The 20,000-nt window shown below is 40.0% G+C and overlaps 1 protein-coding gene across 3 annotated transcripts in view; it reads left to right on the top strand.

Annotated features, from left to right (window-relative positions):
• chchd3a (coiled-coil-helix-coiled-coil-helix domain containing 3a) overlaps nucleotides 1-20,000 on the top strand; it is a 71,895-nt gene that overhangs the window by 4,041 nt on the left and 47,854 nt on the right. For all 3 annotated transcript variants that reach the window (XM_078242619.1, XM_078242618.1, XM_078242617.1), the window contains 2 exons: nucleotides 5,740-5,833; nucleotides 17,316-17,496. In XM_078242619.1, coding sequence (XP_078098745.1) covers nucleotides 5,740-5,833; nucleotides 17,316-17,496 — 275 coding nt within the window. The remainder of the gene's footprint in view (nucleotides 1-5,739; nucleotides 5,834-17,315; nucleotides 17,497-20,000) is intronic.

Genomic DNA, 20,000 nt, shown 5'->3' with positions numbered 1-20,000 from the left:
TGGGTCTGGCTTGTCAGGCTAGACCAAAAACTGACCTAAAAGGAGATTGAATATCGGACTACCATTAACCAGGTGACCAGCTATACGACTCCAAATATTTGCTAATTTTGCTCTGTCTTCTGGATGTGTAGACTGTTAACTAACACATTTACCGTATCAACTTTATCATGTGATAATTTGTCAGGGTTGTTTTAAACTTACTGAAGTAAAGAAAGTAGTGATTAGGAACAGAAACTTAAAATAAATATTGTTTTGTTGAAGCTTTTTTGAAAGGTTAAGTCCTATTATGAGGAGAATCTCTATAATCCTTATTGAAAAGTGCAAAAGTACTTATAAACTGAGTTTAATTACATATTTCTTGTCATATGACATTCCTGTCACTATTAATAATATGGTTCAAAGCTTGTGTTTGTAAGGCTCAGACAAACTCACTATATCTTCTCATTTCTCTCTCTCTCACTCACTCACTCACTCACTCACTCACTCACTCACTCAAAGTAAAGTTTTTAGTCCTATTGTCTCGTTAGTGTGGGCGCACGTCCCTTATCTCTTGATATATCCGGCAGAGGACATCTGAATGTTACCTGTTCATTACACTGTACAGAATGGGGCGTGGGTGCTGGTTCTTCAGAAGGCGGTATCCAGGGTGTGGGCAGGCCTCCCCATCCTTGACTGTGCTCAATCAGTAAGGTAATTAAAAAAGGCCAACTTATGCCATGCCACACTGACTCCAGTGATTAAAACGACACCTCCGCAATTTCACACAACAAACCACCAGGCCTCATTAGGGGAAGGAGGTGGTTGTTGTGTGTATGTATGTGTGTGTGTGTGTGTGTTGAACTTGCATTTGGCCATAGGGCCTCTTTTGTGATATGACACTGAATTTTGTGTGAACCACCTGCCTTTTTGTTTGAGCACATTAGTAACATCATTTGGACAATTAATAGAATGTATTCCTGTATATTCCACAAAAAAAACTTCTTTGTCAGTCTGTTTTTCTATAAGCTCTGGGGCCACTTTCACAGAGTTTAATTTTTCTCCATGTTAAATAAAATTATTCCTTCCATTGTTTGCACTAATTAGTTTTCAGATTAAAAGATAAACACAACAATATCAGACTTCATTTTGTGACAGGTGTGGAGTATGTTGGGTGTTCATGTAAGATTACAAATCTACTAATGTAGTTCCTCTTCTTTAAGTGGTTTGTTATGGATGCATGTCCTACCTTTTCTGTTGATGGACATGTAGTTGTCTTTCCATTTCCATTTTTACTCTTTTTAGTAAAGAAACACTGATGGAAATTTTGAGTAGCGCCAAAGATTAGTCTGTGTGCTGATTACACCACAGTCAAGGTTGAACCTCCTACACCTTCTCCAATGTGTTATAAATATTCATATGCCAGAGCCCACACACTGCGCTGGACTAATAGCCTGCTTAAAGATGTCTCCCAGGTGCAGTAGAGAGAATGGGGAAATGAGGGGGGTGTGTGTGTGTGTGTGTGTGAGAAATACAAAAACCCTCCTTTTGAAACTGACATTTCATGTTATCTTATGAAATGATCGGTTAGGTACTTTTTCATAACACAAGATTGAATTAACAGGAAGGAGTGTGAATAAAAGAGAAAATCAGAAATGGCACTTTCTTGTCAGGGCTGGAAGCTTGCTCTTGGCGCTTTTTTCCCCCTTTCCTATGTGAACATAGTGAAAGGTGTGCGGTGACTCGACTAAGCGCGAGCTAGAAACGTGAGGAAGTGGTAATGTTACAGATTATGCCCTCCACTCGGGTCCTGGGGTTAATGAAACTTCTGATGAGAAACGCAATTTGCCTTTGTCTATTATCTCCACTGCCAATAGCCTGTGCTCCACCGCCTCTCCTCCGCTATGGGTTTTTCCACAGGGTTTAGTGATTGGTGGAAAAGGAAAGGAGGGGGACATGTCTAAAAAGATGAGTTTTTAATCTTTTTAACATTTACATGTCCTACTCAAGATTGACACTGGCTCTGTCGATCTGGAATTGTCTCTGACCCTAACCAGCCTCCCTCAAGGACCCCAGACAGTGTTTATCATATCAGAACCTGTTCTCTGACTGACCCTGCGGGCCTGCTAGCTATCTGAAGCCTCTCTCTGCAGGGCTGGAGAGGATTTGGTGATAAATGAGGAGTTGCTTAGGCTTGTCTGAACTTAGAGGACATTTAGAATTTTACTTTTCATAGTGCATAGCTAAAGGCTATATATGTTCAATGTAAGTGTAAGATACTAAAGGGCGGTTGATACAGAAATGCCAGTCTTTCCTGATGGAAAATGTTCATATGGCAGGAATTGACCTCTGATTTAAAAGGCCACTTGAGTTTGGGGTCCAGTACACAGTGTATTCATCTACTCCACATATATTTTGAGGGAATAGTAAGTGATTGTGGGGGTTTTCATCAAAGAGATTCTGCACTGCTGTATAGTTGGTAGTTTTTAGCTACTCGTACGCACAAGTTTCATCATGCTAAGAGGCAGCATTAGCTTGTGTTTCAGTACAGCCTTGTTGTGAGTTGGAAGAGATGCTTAAAAAGGTTGCAATATTGACAAAATGACTGGCCACATGACAGATGTAAGTCCAATATTCACTCTCATTTGGCTCTGGTTTGTATTCCAATAACTTTATAAGGGAAAAATCTGGCACTTGGACTATTAAATGCTTCACTATATTTAACTACTAGTTCCTAACTTTGTCTGTCTTAACCATATAGGTTATCTACAAATGCCAAGTCAAAGGTGACTGAATATGTTGTCTCCTTTGTTGACTTTATCACAATATTATGATGATCTAGATGTCTAGATATACAGTATAATATGATATACAGTACATTGCTGCGTCTCTAGTCTCAGTTCTCTCGCATATAGTTAAAGTACGCATTTCTGGACGTTTAACTGCCACAACATTATTTTTGTAGACCAAAGACAAAGCATGTCATCTGATGATTTCACATTTACCTTATATGAAATGGCATTATTACTTGTTACCTGACAGATATCCATATGGGTCTACAGGTTGTCTTACTGTCGTAGTTCTTAACAGAGTTGTAATTAGACTCCTCCTGCAGTGGGACCAATGTTGCTTCTGAGGGCTGTCAGACATGATGGATATTATTTTTCCACACTCTGGGCAGTGAGGTGACAGGAGTCTCTGTCTTTGAGGATACACTATGCAGCAAGAAGTTGTCAACTGTCAATCACCGCCTCTGTTTGCACTCGTGTTTTTTCTGAAGCCCTGTCATGCTAAGCCTCCCTCTACCTGCTGCTTATTCATTCTCTTTACTGAACCAAACAGTTGTCACGCTGTGAGTCTGTGTTATGTGTTGTTTGCTGCAGAGAAGAAAAGGCTGTAGACGTTGGGAATCAGAGAAAGGATTAAGTTAACTGTATTCTGAGAGCAAATTGTGAACAGTGTGGGTGCGACTAAGCTGCTGAAGGATACAAGAAGACTAAAATGACAGAAGGTGGAGGGAGAAATGCTTGTTAATGAGCTGAGATTTTATGTATCCATGACGCCAGTGGCAGTAACTGGAGCCATCTCTTGCTAACTACCCATCAGTTCCCCAGTATCACTAATTTATTTTTACCTTAAACCACGGAAAAAATTAAAATCTTAAAGCTATTTCATTTAACTTTTAAGTTTTGAAAGATTAGATAATAAGAACATTCAGACCAACAACTAGTTTAGAGTTTCAAATGTTTGTGTTCCTGAAATGTTTGACAGTTTATTTGGAATCCGCAATTCCATGGAAGGGCTGTCAAAATTGATGCAGTAATAACGAGTTAACGTAAATTCCTTTTAACCAATCTTTTATGTTCAATTAACGCATTCACATTCTGTCATTTGGGCCTCGGGCCGGGCCACTCCTTAGCACGCCAAGTGGAAGACGGCGACTGCCATGGATGTAGTGTACGCTCTGAAGACGCAGGGCCGCATCCCAAATCAAAAATAAAACACACACTTAATCTAAAGAGAGACTTCCCGTTCTGAGTAACAGGCTTTATTACTTAAATTTGTAACTAAACCCCTCCCCCCCCACCTGAGCAGAAATTGATAAAGAAAAGTCTTACCACTGAAGTACATTGAGTCTCAAATACCATTTGAACATTAAAAACTTGAAAAATATCCCTTTTTAAAGTACATTTAGAACAGATAAAAAAAAATTGTGATTTAATTTGCGAATAATCGTGAGTTTGGACAATAATGCGATTAATCCCGATTAAATACTTTTATTTATTGACAAAGCTTTCCAGTTGTGATACTAAAATCAAAGAACATGATTGAGATGAGAAGCAATACCGATTGTGGGACTTTAACAGGGGCAGATGAAATCTTGGACTATAATAACCCCAAAGCACCACACTGTCTGTAAAATCACAAAATAGGCACTGTAAGTATACATTAGTGTAAGGCAATTTTGCTTTAGGAATTGGTGTTCTTTTGCCTTTGTCTGTTTTTAACAGTACTGTAGCTGCAGCACCAAGATGATATGAAATAATTGGCATTGTGCATTTTAGGTCTTATTGTTGATCTGATTTAGCTTGAATTAGGGTTTTGTGTGTGTCCACTGGCCTGCTGTTACCACATGTTACCAGGTAGTAATAGACTCTGACAATAGGGATTATCCTATTTAACTAATGCATTGGGAGAGTAATCTTGACACACTCAGACACTCCCCCCATCACTGCAGTGTCGCAGCACACCGCATGGCACTTCTGTCTTCAGAGCACGTTTTGGCCTGGTCGCGGGCTGGCATCTTTACTTTCATGCTTAATTACCTGCCAAGATAGACCGCTGGGGACATGGAATCATACATGTTATGATATCCCTGACATGAATATATGGAGATATAGTGGCACGGTGCTGTGATTTGAGGTTGCGTGAGCCACTTTTTCTGTCTGTTTAGGCAATATATGCATGTTTCTGTGGATTTGTGATGTTACACTTTAATATCTAAGGGCCTTACTTTTGACACACACACACACACACACACACATATTAACTTCTGTTGATGGAGTACAGCTCTATGTAAATTTAGTTATGATACAGTGTATAGGCTAAACGCAATGTAAATATGTTACTGTAATATGTTTTTTTTCTTTTCTTCTTGCTTTTACAAGCCCTTAGGTTGTTGTTTTTTTTAATCCCACCTGTGCATTTTATTTATGCTATTGTATATTTCTTGTTTTTTATTTTATATGCAAATATAAAGAAAGAAAGAAGGAAAGATTCATTGTTTGGTCTATAAAACATCAGAACTCAATGAAAAAACAGTCAAAAATTACTTAATACAAAGAATAGCAGCAAATCCCCCTAAATGACTAGACCTGACCTAAAATGGATATTTTTACTTTAAGAATGACTCAAACAATTAACTGTTTTAAAATTAGTCTCAGATAATTTTTCTGTCGATCAAATAAGCGATTAATCCACTAATCGTTGCAGCTCCAGTAACAACCCAGACCAATCGGCTCAAGCAAAACATAGACTTCTTAATGAATTATTATAATTAAATTGTTCATTTTGAACAACACATTTTGTGATTAATGCAGATTTCACCTGTACATCAACACCTGTTGATGTTATTTTTTTTACTTTTTAGACATTATGACTCTATTCAGTGTCCCAACAAGCATAATATGCCTGTTAGCAAACAACAGCTGTTTACTTAAAAAGCTCTCTAACTTTCTGTCTCCCTTCTCTTTTTGTCCCCAGTTGATGAAGAGGCCCTGAGGAGGAAGATCACTGATGAGCTGTATAAAGGCTTGGAGCAAGATAGGGCCAAGGCAGAGCAAGAGCTGCAAGCCTGGTTAGACACACAGACACAGACACAGACACAGACACACACACACACACACACACACACACACACACAGACACATACACATACACATACACACACACACACACACACACACACAAATTGTTTTTGTTTTAAAACTTTTGGTGTTGTGAGGCATTTTTTTGTTTTTATTTCAGATGTAAATTGATTGCTCTAATTAGTTTTTTTGGAGTTGAAATTAAGATTTCTTGGCTTGCTGAAAGTCAGACTCTCTGGTGTTCCTTGTGGGGTGTGCGTTTCTCTCCCCTTCTCTTCTCCTTTCTCCCCTACCTTCCTTCTTCGGATCATGATAGATTGAATCAGGGTACTGCACATATTGTCAATTCCTGTTCCGGGATTTCATTAGAAACCAAAGACATTTTCCGATGTGACCATTTTCCGCTTTCATTAATAGTCAAAAAGGTCAGCACTAGTCTTTTCGATCCCCACTGTGTTTCCAATTTACCTCTCTTCCGAAGCACATCAGCACTTTTTTCTCCCTCTATCTCTGCTTCTTCTCTTCTTCTCTGGTTCTCTCTGGATCAATTAATCATGCCTGAGAAAGGATGGCTATCCTGAGGTAATTTCCTGGGTGTTGAGTGGGTGATCCATTAACCCTGCCTGATGAAGAAACACACTGTTCATGTAAGGAACCTTTCCTCCTTTCCTATCCTCTCTTGTTTTTGACCTTAAAGAAGCAGCTGAACATGCCATAATGTCTGATAATCGCGTTGGGCTGCCTCTTTAATGGGCGAGGATGATCTCCAGCAGACCCTGGTGAATGAACAACTGTGATTAGCCACTAACCAAACTCTTGTACTGTATGGGGTAAAAATACAACCTTTCTATGTCCAGGAGGTAGTGTTAGCCTAGCGTTTTTGAGGCTGATTCAAGAGAGAAATAAACGGGTGGTTTTGAGAAATAATTTGTCTATTGATTTTTTTTCTGGTTATTTATTTATTTATTTTTTTTAATGTAGCTGCTTCCAGCAGCTTACTTATTGATGTCTATTCAGAGCAGTAAGTGCCTTCAAATTATGCCCTCCCTGCAATTATTTGAAATTGTGTTGGCTCTCAAGCCCTCAATTTTTGTTTGTGCTTGGCATGGGCTGCATTTTCACTTAAGAAGACTAAACCGAACATAAAATGGTGAATAAGCACTCATCAGTTAGCCAGCACTTGTGTATATGAATGTTTTTATGTGTAGATGCATATTAATATCAGTTTTTAATGTGGCCTTGTGCTGTTTTTCTTTTTTGCTCATTTCGTCACATTATTTTTGATCTGTTTGTGTGAGTGTGTATTTGTGCATGTGTGTCTTTTTTTCCTAGCTAATGGCAGTTTGGCAGGCAGTAATACATAAGACAGCTGCATTCTAGGATTTAAGGAGAGCTTAAAAGGTGCGGCTCACTGGTGGGTTTTGTCCAGAATCAATACATATTATAAAATAAATCAAAATGTATTGATGATGAATAGAAAACACTGAAACATTTACTTAAAGCTTTATTTAAGTGGCGAGAACTGACGTAAACAGTTTGTTTAGATTGTGTTTGAGACTAGCCTGCATCTGATCACAATTCGTGCCTTCAGGGTGGGGCTTAGCGCTACACATTCTACTCTGGTTAAAACATAGGCACATAATGCTTCAGAATGTAATCCGATTATAAAATCGGCTTTGGAAAGGCAAGTGTTACTGCAGCCTCATTTCTTTCTGGCTTGGCAGAACAGACTACTGCCCAGATTTTCACCACCCCCCTATTCTCTTGAAGCACTTAAAACGCGAGCCGATACGCAGCTTGTATAGACAGCTAAATTGTTTAAAGTAGAAGCACATCTGTTTTGTCGGACACTCGTGAGACCGACGACGTGCCTGAAACGCCTCCTGTGTAGACACGCCGTTACAACTGCTTGATTTGTACTTATATATTAGTGAATTAATTGAGTATTAGTGATTTATTATATCAGTGAAGTAAGCTACATGGATGCTGGAAGCTATAGGTTTAGGCACTTTATCACCTTATTCAAATTTCTAAATCCCTGTCAATTAGGGTTGGGCGGTATCCACATTTTCATACCGTCAAACCTCCTCCCTATTTTACCACGGTATTACCGTGACTAATTAAAAATGATGACGTAAGGATCAGAAGGCGTCACCAAACTGTTGGCTTGTGCACCGTTCAGAAACTGAATACCAAACACTAATACTGAAACAATAACATAACAACTTACAAAAAACTACTTTCTCCTCCACACTGTCACGTGATGACAACCACACATAATTACAGAAATTGTATTTTGTGGAGTGCAAGCGGGGCAGACGTGTGCTGGGGGGGGCAGCAGCGCGTGGACAAACTGCTGCCGGTTGGCGAGGAAAATCCTGTCTGCCTCCACAGCCAGCGCCCGATTATAGTCTCTGGAGGAAGAGAGGGGGGAGCAGGCCACTGTGGTGCGCACTGGTGCTGGAAGCTGTCGCAGGAAAATGTGGGCGAAGACAATGAGGGATCCACCGAGCCCAGCACAGCCAGCATCCTCTTCATTAACTCGGACGGCTTGCTGTCGCCAAGGCCGTTCAGGGACAGCAGGCGGTCTGCTTTCTCCAGCTCCGACAGTTCAAAGAGTTCCAACAGGAATGTTTTGAGTGCGTCGTACTCGCCATTAGCCGGAGGAGCCTCTAACAGCGCCATAGCCCTGGCTGTTGTTGAGGCATCTAAGGCCGATACCACGTGGAAATACTTTGTAACGTCCTGTGTTATTCCTCTCAGCTGGAACTGGGCCTCGATGTGCTAAAACCACGGCCGTGGGTTGTGCTGCCAAAAGTCCGGTAACTTGATGGTGGCCGCGTAGATAACACCGACATTAGCCGCGCCGCCGCAGCAACAGCATTTTCTCCGTTTGACATAATTCAGCCGTTAACCCGGAACTCGTATATCATAACACCTCTCCCTTAAAGTTACAGTACCTTGGTGAATGTCTCTTTCAGTCTTACTTGTGGGTCACCACAATTTAATATTTAACCCTTGTCTCCTATATAAGTGCATTGCATTTTTTTTAATGACGGATTGAAACTGATACCGTTGCTATTTTTAGACCCCGTGGTATACCGTATTACCGTCCAACCCTACTGTCAATATGAGCGGAGTCAGGGTCAGCCCTATACATTTGTATTTTTAAGCTGTACATAAGCACGACACAGAGACTAAACATAAAACGTTCTGCTCATGCTAACACACCACCATCCTTTAGGACTGAAAATGTCTTCCACGTCTTTTTTTTATGCCACCACAGTTGAACTTTGCGATTAATTTGTAGTTATTGCAGATAAAAGTGACTGTTGCTCACTTTTAATTGAAATGGATGAGAGAAACACAGTGCCTTTTTTCTTATCTGGGCTGTCAACAATAATTAAATTGCAATGGTATTTCACCTTCCCACAGTACAGGCAGTAATTACTGTGAGTTTTCGGTTGTTGAAGGAAAACACAAGGCACAGTGATTGTGGTCTTTGCTGTGTTGGGAGACTTGGTAAGGAAACTAGATGGCTGTCATTGTAAGATTGAAGTAAAAGGTAAAATATTTTGTGTGTGTGTAAGCGCATCAAAGCTCAGCTAACAAGACTGCACAGTCCCTTACTAGTTATAGAACCCTGCATTGAACCTGCTGCACAGCTTGAACAGAAGGAAATGGAAGAATATGTGAACTTGGGAAAAGACACACACCTACAAACACTTAAAATACATGAGGCCAAAATCTCAAGGTCATGTTCAACCCCAAAAGCATAAATAATTCATTTATTGCATGCTATTTCACAATAGAATGGGAGGTAACTGCCAAAGTAGGGCTAAAAATGTCTTGTTAAAAGACATTAGACCTCCATAAGGCACACAAACACATTCAATTTGCCTTTTTGTAAAATCTAATTATTTCCACACTCAGTATAATTCATCCATTCTATCCTATGTAATATTGTTGTGTAGGGTACACAGAACAAGTGAATTGTGAGCAACAGTGGTGTTTAGATTTTGGCAGTATTTCTTTTGTTTGGCTTCAGGACCATAAATTAACTCCAGAGATCTGGCTTTGCATGTTTTGCTCTGGTAGGAGTGAAGTAAAAGCTCTGTGAGGAGTTCATTTGGGTACAGCTTAAACTCATTTGTAGCAAGGAGCGGCTGCAGGGAGCAGATTTGCCTCTGCCTCTGTGAGGCATCAGAGCAGAACGACTCAGAGAAAAGGATGAGAGAGAAGGAGGAATGAGGGGGTGAGAACTCTTACACCATCCTGTCTCTCCTCCCTCAACCTAACTCATCCTGTGTCACTACTCGATCCAGTTCCTCCTCTCTGGGTTATTCTCTCAGGATTTCCTTCACCTTTCCTTCCCTGTCTTGTCTTTTTATTCCTCCCTTATCCTCCCTTCCTTTCTATTTCTCCATATTTCCTGTATATCTCCAGCCATCTCAACCTTCGTCTGTTTCTCAATCAATTCTCATTCCATTTTCTTCCTTCTTTTTCATGTATTCTTCCTACCTCCCAGTCTCTCTCTCTCAATATCTCCTCCTGTGCATGGAATGCATGTTTTTGAGTGTCCAACTCTAACGCTTAAAGGTTAGTTCTTGTTGTTGTTGTGAAATGTCTGCCCATTATTTCAGCATAAAGTCAAGCAGCTTGTGTTGGCAATATAATTGTGTGTCAGACTTTTGAGTGAGAACACTGACCTTCTCCCAGAGCTTCTGTCTTCCCATTAACCAGCCAGCCTGTTAAATTCCTTATTTCCCCCAGCTCAGATGCAGACAGATAGTCCAGCCTTTTTACATTGTGTTTACTTTTATATTTTATTTTTGTTTACACATAAATACATACACAAACCTACAACTCATTTGAACAGAGTTAAAAAGTTGCGAGGTTATTAAAAAAATAAAAAGTTTCTGAATCCAACTTGCCTGGGTCCAGACCTTTGAATCTGCCCACCCAACCGAGTAAACTCAAGTTGACAATTCTGTCTGATATCAAGCAAGAATCCAACCTGATTAAGCCAGGATTGTGTCTGGGGAGTTGTGATTCTTCCTTTTAAATTGTGTCTGAATCAGCAACATTGCTAGCATTCTCTGACTGCACTTGCATTTACTATTTCTTCATGGTATTCTTACTGTAACTACTGCAAAAGCATAACGTTAGCGACTTTACACACTCTGACCCAGATCCTTAGTAATAATGACAATATGATAATCATAATAACACTAACATTATGTATACTCATAACAATAATCATACTAATGTTCTTTATTCACATAGCACTTTTCAAAAACAAGTTTACAGGCATAAAACCAGAAAACACACGGTACAATTACAAAGGACCTAGCAGCTACTGTGAATCCAACCATTCCAAGCTATCCCCTAGAAATACTAGGGGTGGGTATCACCAGAGGCCCCACGATACCATGCTATCATGAAACTTATCTCACGGCACGATATTATTGTGATTTTAAACGTATTGCAATATTCTGTGATATATTGCAATTTATTACATTTTTTCCCCAACTTCAAATTATGTCCCCAAAGTAAAACTTTGTATATTTTATGCTGATGGTCACCCCTGCTGACCTCACCAGAAAACTCAACTGCACCATTTAGTGGACTGAAAAAACAATTTTATTATTCTAGTACCAAAAGTTAAATTCTCATAAATCGCAATTTATATAATAAAAGATTGATACTTGGCGTCTGAGTATCAATCAGTATTGCCACGGAAAATATCGCGATACTATGCTGTATCGTTTTTCCCCCCACCCCTAAGAAATACTCTAGTAACCATAGAAAACATCATAGTGATCAGCAAGTGATCCCCTAATAATGCCCCACTAACCATCTGATAATCCCTAGCAACCACCTACTGCCCATCTAGTACCACCTTAGCAACCGTACAAAACATACAACCACCTATCAATACCATAGTAACCATATAGAATACCATATATACTACATTTCTGTTATATATATATATATATATATATATATATATATATATATATATATATAAGTATGAGGTATATATAAATCTTTTTAAATTACAGCCGTACCTGCACATACATGCAACACTCAAGACCCCAAGCTTCATTTCACACCTCATACTTTTTTTGTGTGCTGCTTTTCTTTCTTGATATATCTGTATATGTGCGTGATGTGACCATGTTAGAGTTTCACTACCTGCATGAGTAGTTTTAATTCCCAACAAAGCAATTTCTTCCAATGGATAGTTCTTGCCTTTCGTAAGCCTAGTCATATTGTTATAAGAGTGCTCCCGTCCCCAGTGTATAAGGCCATTTTAAGTGTAAGAATAACAGTTATTGAACTGTAAATACACTGTTTTGAAATTAAGTTATCAGCTTTTTTCAGTGCTGTAGACTGCTGCAGACCTATTCAGTAGAACAGTTATGGTTATTGACTCCAATTTCCTGGCAAATCTGCTGTCTGTGGTTTGTCTATTACTCGAGCTGGTCTTATACAGAACAGATGAAATCAGTCAAAGGGAGTTCAATACAAACGTAAAGTTATTTCTAATATTATGTCAGTGTGTACTTGTTTGTGGCACTAAGAACCCTGCTATAGTTATCTCTTCATAGCACCTTTTTTTTTTTTTTTTTACTTTTGCGGAGTAAGGGCTCTTCTAAATTAATCGTCTCGCTGCACTGTCCGTTGTTTTCCATACACTTAAATAGGGTTGGGTACCGAACTCTGTACTTTTAAGGGTACTGACCGGATTACCTCGGTATTACCGAGTAACAATTCACGTTAAAGCTATCGTCCCAAATTTTGGTACCTGAGAGCATGTAAGCGCAGAGCTTCGGTGCAGATAGAGCGAGACTACGTCGCCTCTGCAGCTTGTTCAAGTCACAGTGAGAAACGGCAATGCCAATAAAGCGGTCACAATTGTGGTTACACTTTTCAAAACACTAGGACGGCGTTCGCTGCAATACAATATAATGTCGACCCTAAAGCAGTCACGTTTACACTTCCTCTGAGACAGGCACAACAGCATTTTCTATGCCCTGGTGACAGACTGACAGGCTGGAGGTTGTAAGGCAAGGCAAGGCAACTTTATTCCTATAGCACATTTTAGGAACAAGGCAATTTAAAGTGCTTTACATACAACATTAAAGTCATCAACGAGATAGTAAATAAAAACAGGCTAAAATAGAATAACACAAATCCAAGATCAAAGTTACAAAAACAAAAGAGGGGGAGGGAGGTAGGGAGGGGATTTATTTTGTCTAGTGTGTAAAATTTCTGAATAAATAAAAAGTTGAAATTGAGACGTTTGGACTTATGTTTTTTCACTGAAATAAATGTTTTTGTTATTATAAAAGGTAGCGTTGGGTACAGCCACCGAATTTTAGGTACCGGTTAAAATGTGAATGGTACCCAGCCCTAATTATAACTCTTCCCAGCATTTCATAGCACCCACAGCCATGTGTTTATGTGTGAGCACAGCACATGTGTGTCAGGGAGAGTGCTAAGCTCCATGAAATATTCATAAGCAGCATTCAGCGACATTATTCCTAACATCAATATTACATTGGGCCTTTAAATGCCTTCGTTTCAAGGCATTTGGGTCGCGTCTGCACTGTTCTGCAGGTCTGTCAGAATCCATCCTGCCAGGCACACTGTATTAAGACACATCTTGTGTTGATGACAGGTAGACAACAGGACACATTAATGGGTGAAGAGCTGAGGGGAGCGAGCAAAGGTAAAGAGGGGAAAGGTAGATAAGACATGAATTTGTAATTTATTTTGTTGTGATATTTATTCAAGAGTAATGATATTTGAACTTATTTTCTGTGGAGTGGTAGGTGATGAAGGCTTCATGTCTTTAAACCGGCTGTTGCAGTTTTCACCGGCCATCATTTTGACCATGTTTGCATTTACCTTTGTTATTGGACAGTGTATATATGCCACACACACATATACACACTCGTAAAGCTTGCCCTGACTGTACTCTCTTCACTTTAAGTTGCAGCATCTCGGCTTCTCAACCCATGAATTTTTCATATAACCTGCTACAGATCTAATCTCTGTCAGTTTTAAAAAATAGTGTCCTAAAATAACTGAAATATTCCAAAGTATTTCTGTTCAGGGTCATCTCCTGAAAATATTGAGTTACTTTACTGGAAAGACCCACATAGCCCAACCCACTTGACCTCTCACTGGTTCTGTCTTTCTATCTTTCTGTTTTCAAGGCTTGATCCACTGAGCCATCAACACACAGGTTACTGGGCCAAGATTATCCTCGTTCTCTATCCAGTACCAGATCAAACACTTATCCTCCGAAAACATTATTTTTTTATTTTCATTCCCCTTCATAGGTGCTGTCTTTTTCCTCCTCTGTCTGACTCCATTTCCACCAAAAAAGCCCCCCTTTCCTACCCAGTGCCAATCTTCTACAGTCGAATGAAAAATGCGTCCAATATACCAGGGACAGGGCAATAATGACTGGAAAGCAATAGAGGTGAAGCAGACAGATAGCATCCAGCTAGTGATAGCAGTCTTTGCTTGGGTTAGCACTTGTGAGGAAGTCAGTCAAGGGACTTTTTTTGCAAGGCTGTCTATTTTCTTGGCCTCCTTCTTTCACTTGTCCAGGTTGTAGCTTTTGGTCGAAACACTTGACGTGTTTCGGTTTACTTTTAGGTAATATAGTAAAGCTAATAATTTAAAGCTTTAAAGCTAAAAGTTTTTTTTAACCATTTATTTGAATCCTTGAGGTCATGGTGTTTTAGTATTTTTCTCTTTCTTAATTTGGCAAAAAGACCTCCCCCAGTGAGTAGGCCTATACCTTTTTATTAGTATGGTTTGACTTTGCCTGGTTCAGTCCTGCTTTACTTTCTGTCATGTGTGTTTTTCTGACACATGCCTTTGGTGTGGGAGATACATCAACCAATGTGTCCCTGAGCAAGACACTTAAGCCCTAGTTGCTCCAGAGGCGTGTTACCTCTGATATATAGCAATTGTAAGTCGCTTTGGATAAAAGCGTCAGCTAAATGTAAATATACTGTACATTTTACACAACGGTCCCAAATATATGCTACAAAAAGTCAACTGACTGCTAATGCTGGCCCACATGTGTACCACCAAAGTCAATTTCTAAAAATCTTGTATGCCGTCACTTCTCTGGTATAGTAGTAGCAATAGCAACAGATAACGCTTCTTGAGTAAAGGTAGCTTAGGTGCATTAGCAGTGCAGGCAGGCGTTGATTGTGGGGAAATGGTGAATATAAAAGGCCATTAGGAGGCTCCCTGTGTGTTCTGTGTGTATGCGTGAGTTGGACACCGATGATGGATGGAGTGTGCTGACGTGTGCAGCCCAGTGGACTGTGAGACTGGACATGGCTGGTCTCTCTCCGTCTCCCTCCATCTCCTTCTCCCACTCTCTGCCTCACTCTCTTTGCTTCACTTCCTCAGGGCCAAACATGTCATGTCGCCACCACTCACTCTCGCTCCTTCCTCTCTCTCTTTTTCTCTGTCTCCCCCATCTCATCTTACTCTCCCCTGCTCTCTGACATTAAGTGGTGTTGCAGGGCAAATGGCAGCTTTAAGACATATTTGAGTGTTAAGTTGAACATATTTTTATTAGACCTACCCATCATCTGCTTAAAGCCATAGGCATGGAATGGTGATCAGTCAGACTAGTCTAGTCCGTCCATCACGATTCCTCACTGTCTAGATTTTGGGTATATTCACAGGTGAGTAAAGAGATGAATGAGATTTTTTTAAATAGAATAAAAGATGAAAACCCCTCTGCATTGACAGATCATTGGGTGCTTGTAAAATCAGAGAAGAGCAAGAAAAACAGAGCCAAGAAGAGGAAAAGCCAAATGCCTATTACCACACACTTGACAACCAGGATTGTGCACTTGCCATCATAATGAGCAATGCACAAACCTGCTGAGGCTGTACATTAGTCATGCATTTAACTTAATTTATGAATAAAATAAAATGATGACCACCTTTTAAAGCACAACTTTGAAAATAAATGTAATTCCAATACTTCACTATTTAAAAACAACTATTGTGGTTTAACTGTGTGTGCACTATAGGCATCATACAAAACTTGATCAATTAGACCTCTAACAACTGATGGATCATAGATGGTTCATTTGAATGTGAAAGAATTCCATATTGAACCCTTTCCCTATCTGTGAATTGTATCACAAAACAAGTCACTATCACTCTCAGGCAGCCTCCTTCTCATCAAGGCTGTCTCTCAGTGCTCTCTCTTCGACAGAAGTTTATTAAGACCCTTGCCGTCTGTCATAATTCACCCAGGCACTCGCTCCGTCTCTTCTGTGTTTATTTTACCTTGCCACCACTGTTTGATTCCTAGCAGAGGAAGACTTTCAGGGTTTCAGGGACGTTCCTTCTCTTCTCCAATCAAGCACACTGTCGCCGAGTAGGGAGTGTGTTGCTAGGCAACTATGAGAACCTAGTGACAGGGTTCAAATGGTGGTCTTGTGTCTGCAGAGAGTGTACTGCCTCTGTCTATATCATTGCTTTATTGGATTGAGGATTCTTGTTTGGGGAAAACGGTAGCTTTCTGTCCTCTATTATTGATAGTCAAATCCATTTTAAATGTAAATTATTTGTAAATTATATAACTTGATTTGTACTGTCCGACAGGTGTCAACCGACTGTGGTACATCAGGGTTTGTTGTTGTTGCTTCTCAATGTTGCCCCCTCTTTGTAAACTGTGGAATAGCACGGACATGGCATGTCATGCATGGCATGTGTATGAAAATCTATATACAAGTACTTTGGCCTATAGCTATGCTTCATTGGCACAGCAATTGCATTTGTGACCTTTTTAATTTTTTTGGGAGACACTGCAACATAGCAGCATGGAGGCATATGAATGTGGGTGCTGCTATAAACACCAAAGATACTCGGGAAGTTACCCAAAACACTTCTGCTGCTCTCACAACGCTTACTATCATATTTCCCTGAAGCCTATTACTATCTGTGCTTAACAGTATGATCATTTGATGTGATTTAGGTTTTAAAATATTTAGCAGTAGATACCTGTATGTTTTTTTTTCAGTGTGTTTAGTTTCAAAGTACTGTAGCTTGTTTTTTAGTTTGAAATTAAGAAACCTGAAAAGGTGAGCTTATGGTTCAGCATATGTACAGACATGTTGTACTAAGGCAAAACAAAGGTACCTTGGTCTCAGGACAGTACACATTGCAACATACTGGGGGCAGCATAGTTTTTTACATTTGAGAAGCAAGTCATGCATTATAGAGATGGCTGTAGGGGAAAGAATAGTGAGTAGTATAGTATATACTGTAGGCCTGTACAATGAGGTGCATTATTATTATTCTTTGAGGACAGTGAAGTTACAATAGGAACAGTGTTGCTGTACATCATGAATTTATAACATTTTGAAATGGGTTAAACAGTGTTTTAAATATGTAAAATGGTGATTCCCACAGGGTTGAGGCGGAGAAGGCCCGAGCAGAAGCCCAGGCTCAGGATGATGCGCAGTCCAAGGTACAGGATGAAGTGTCCAGGATCCTGTCTGTGGAGCGTGCTATGGCCCAGGAGAGCATCCAGCAGGCTGTAATAAGAGAGAGGATCGCCACTGAGGATGAGAGACTCCGTGCTCAACTCTATGTAAGTCTTTCCACAAACATACGCATTGATGTATGGCAGCTGCTGTGAACTTTACCATCTTATTTTATCTTGTCAAACTGTTTCATACATTTTAACATTGAGTTGGATAAACGTGCACCACAGTAACAAACAAACATTGAACATTTTAACTGTTTGACCTTGCGAGCACATGCTCACTGATAGGAGCCATTTTTACATGAAGACAGGTCTCATTTTACGTTCACACGTTCCTGTTCTATCATTCAGAGACACAGAGGAGAACCTATTTGCTGTAATCGACAGGTCTTGCTTGGTTCTGTGACAAAATGTCAGGGCTGTGAGTGTGTGAGCAGTAATTCATAGAACCATCTTGACTGTGTCAACACTGACACCCTCCACACACAGTACATTTAACAGTTTTTTCATAGACGTCAAAGCTTTATCTACATAATGCAAATTCAATTTACAGATTAAGCTCATTTTAAAAAAACAAATGGTAAGTAAACACCTCTTTGCTGTATCCACATCTTGATATTGTTGTCCTCCATATCTCTGCTTGTTCATCCTGCTGTATTATAAAAGCTACCTTCATTTTGGGCAGCCTGTGTCTTTATTTCCTGTAAATTGCCCTTGTAAACATTGTCAGATGAGCTTTCCGTACCACATACACGGGCAGCGTATTATTTTCTAAAAGAAAACACATTTTCCCTCGAGTGCGGCTGCTGTTTACAAACCTATGCTATTGATTATATAGCTCATTTCACATACTCATCGCCGTAATAGAAAAATGAATCGTTTTCTTGAGAGAGAGGGAGAAGGAGAGAAGCGTTGACGTGATTCCACGCCGCAGGACAAGTGTATGAGGGATCCCTCATTTGGAACGGCGATCAAAACAAAAAGAGAAAAAAAAAAGGTGGCGAGAGAGAGAGGTAAGCGAGGGAGGGAGATGCATGATGTGATGTGTTTTTCCCTTCAGCTTCTGTTTCCTGTAATTTAATTTCTGTTTTGCATAGGGAGGGAGACAGGACAAATGAGGGGAAGAGGTAGGAGGAGGGGAGAGAGGGCAAGAATGTAACCCCTGCTTTCTATCTGTAATATATGAGCAGCAATGTGAGTGGTGGGTCTTACTGAACTGTCACAGCGGAGAGTCCTTGTGGTTGTCACTGCCTGCATGCTCCTAAAGTACTAACTTCTTGTACTTCTTTTCCTCCTATGCGCTATGAAGCTTTTGCTTGTGGCCCCAAGGCTAACCAAGGGCCTTTAGCAGCCTTTGGGACTACGTACAGATAGCAGCACTGCAGTGGCTATGCATATGAGACTGAGCACACACACACACACACACACACACACACACACACACACACACACATACACATACAGTGATATCCACTCTTTGTTTCATTCTTTGTCTGTAACCTACAGTATATTTTCAGCGTAAATCCAGTTTCTGTTCTCCCTCCACTTTGTCTCTATATCCTTAAAGCACACACATTGCAACAGTTTGAGAGAGAGAGAAAAAATGTGTGTGTGAGAGAGAGAGAGAGACTAGAAGAAGAAGAGAGAGAGAGAGTGTGCTTCTGCATGCCTGTGTGATAATTTCCTCAGTTTAAGCATTCTTTTGGAGTGCTGGAGTTTTAATAGAATCCGACGGGTTATCAGTGGAGGCGCAGTGCCGTTCACACCACTCATGTAATTGTCAAGTCAGACGCTTCTACACAGCCACTGTTCTTTTCAACTGGAGTTGGACTTTTCCGTTTTTAAAAGGCAGTCTCTCGCCCAAGACGTCTCCCACCCATTGTCTTTTCACTCCGTTTGTCCGCTACCCAAAGTGAACTTATCTTTGATGAAACATAAAACATGTTCTTAAGGTCTTTTGTGCCTGTCTGTCTTTCTGTCCCTCAGTGTGATGCTTTATTTCTTTTTATTCTAAAAGAGGAAAAAAAGAGCAGAAATATATCTTGCTAAGATTAACTTGAAATATGCGCATATGAGCATATATAGTATTTTTTTTATTTCACAAGGTGCTTTTAAGTACCGCTCTCGTTAAGATCGAGAAAGAGCTCCAGGGAGAGGTTGTGGTTTACTGTAAGCACATAATCTGATGGCTGATAGAGCTTTAAGAGGTTGATTTTCCTAGTGAACCTGTTAACACCTTATGTATGGTCTTAGAGGCTACACTGGTATGTCCTTGAGCAATAATCAGTATATAACAGGGGGTCTGGGACCCCTAGGGGGTCCTCAGAGTCAATGCAGGGGGGCCTCCAAATTATTGTTAATAAAAAAAAAAAAGTAAAATGTAAAAAGTCTTAACATGACTCCAACATATTATTAGCAAATATAAATCCCTACTGCTAAGGTAGCCATCCACAGATACAGTTCATCCTATAGATCTATTGTGCCGCATATATGCATTATATGCACATTAAAACATGATTTATAAAATCATGCCAATAATTATTAGGCTATTTGAATAGTTTAGTAGTCTATGCAAAAAAGGTATGTATTAAGGCTTAAGGCCGCCCACC

The sequence above is a fragment of the Sander vitreus genome, chromosome 23 (genome assembly GCF_031162955.1).
Source record: "Sander vitreus isolate 19-12246 chromosome 23, sanVit1, whole genome shotgun sequence".
NCBI lineage: Eukaryota > Metazoa > Chordata > Actinopteri > Perciformes > Percidae > Sander > Sander vitreus.
This window is presented reverse-complemented; position numbering and strand designations above follow the sequence as displayed.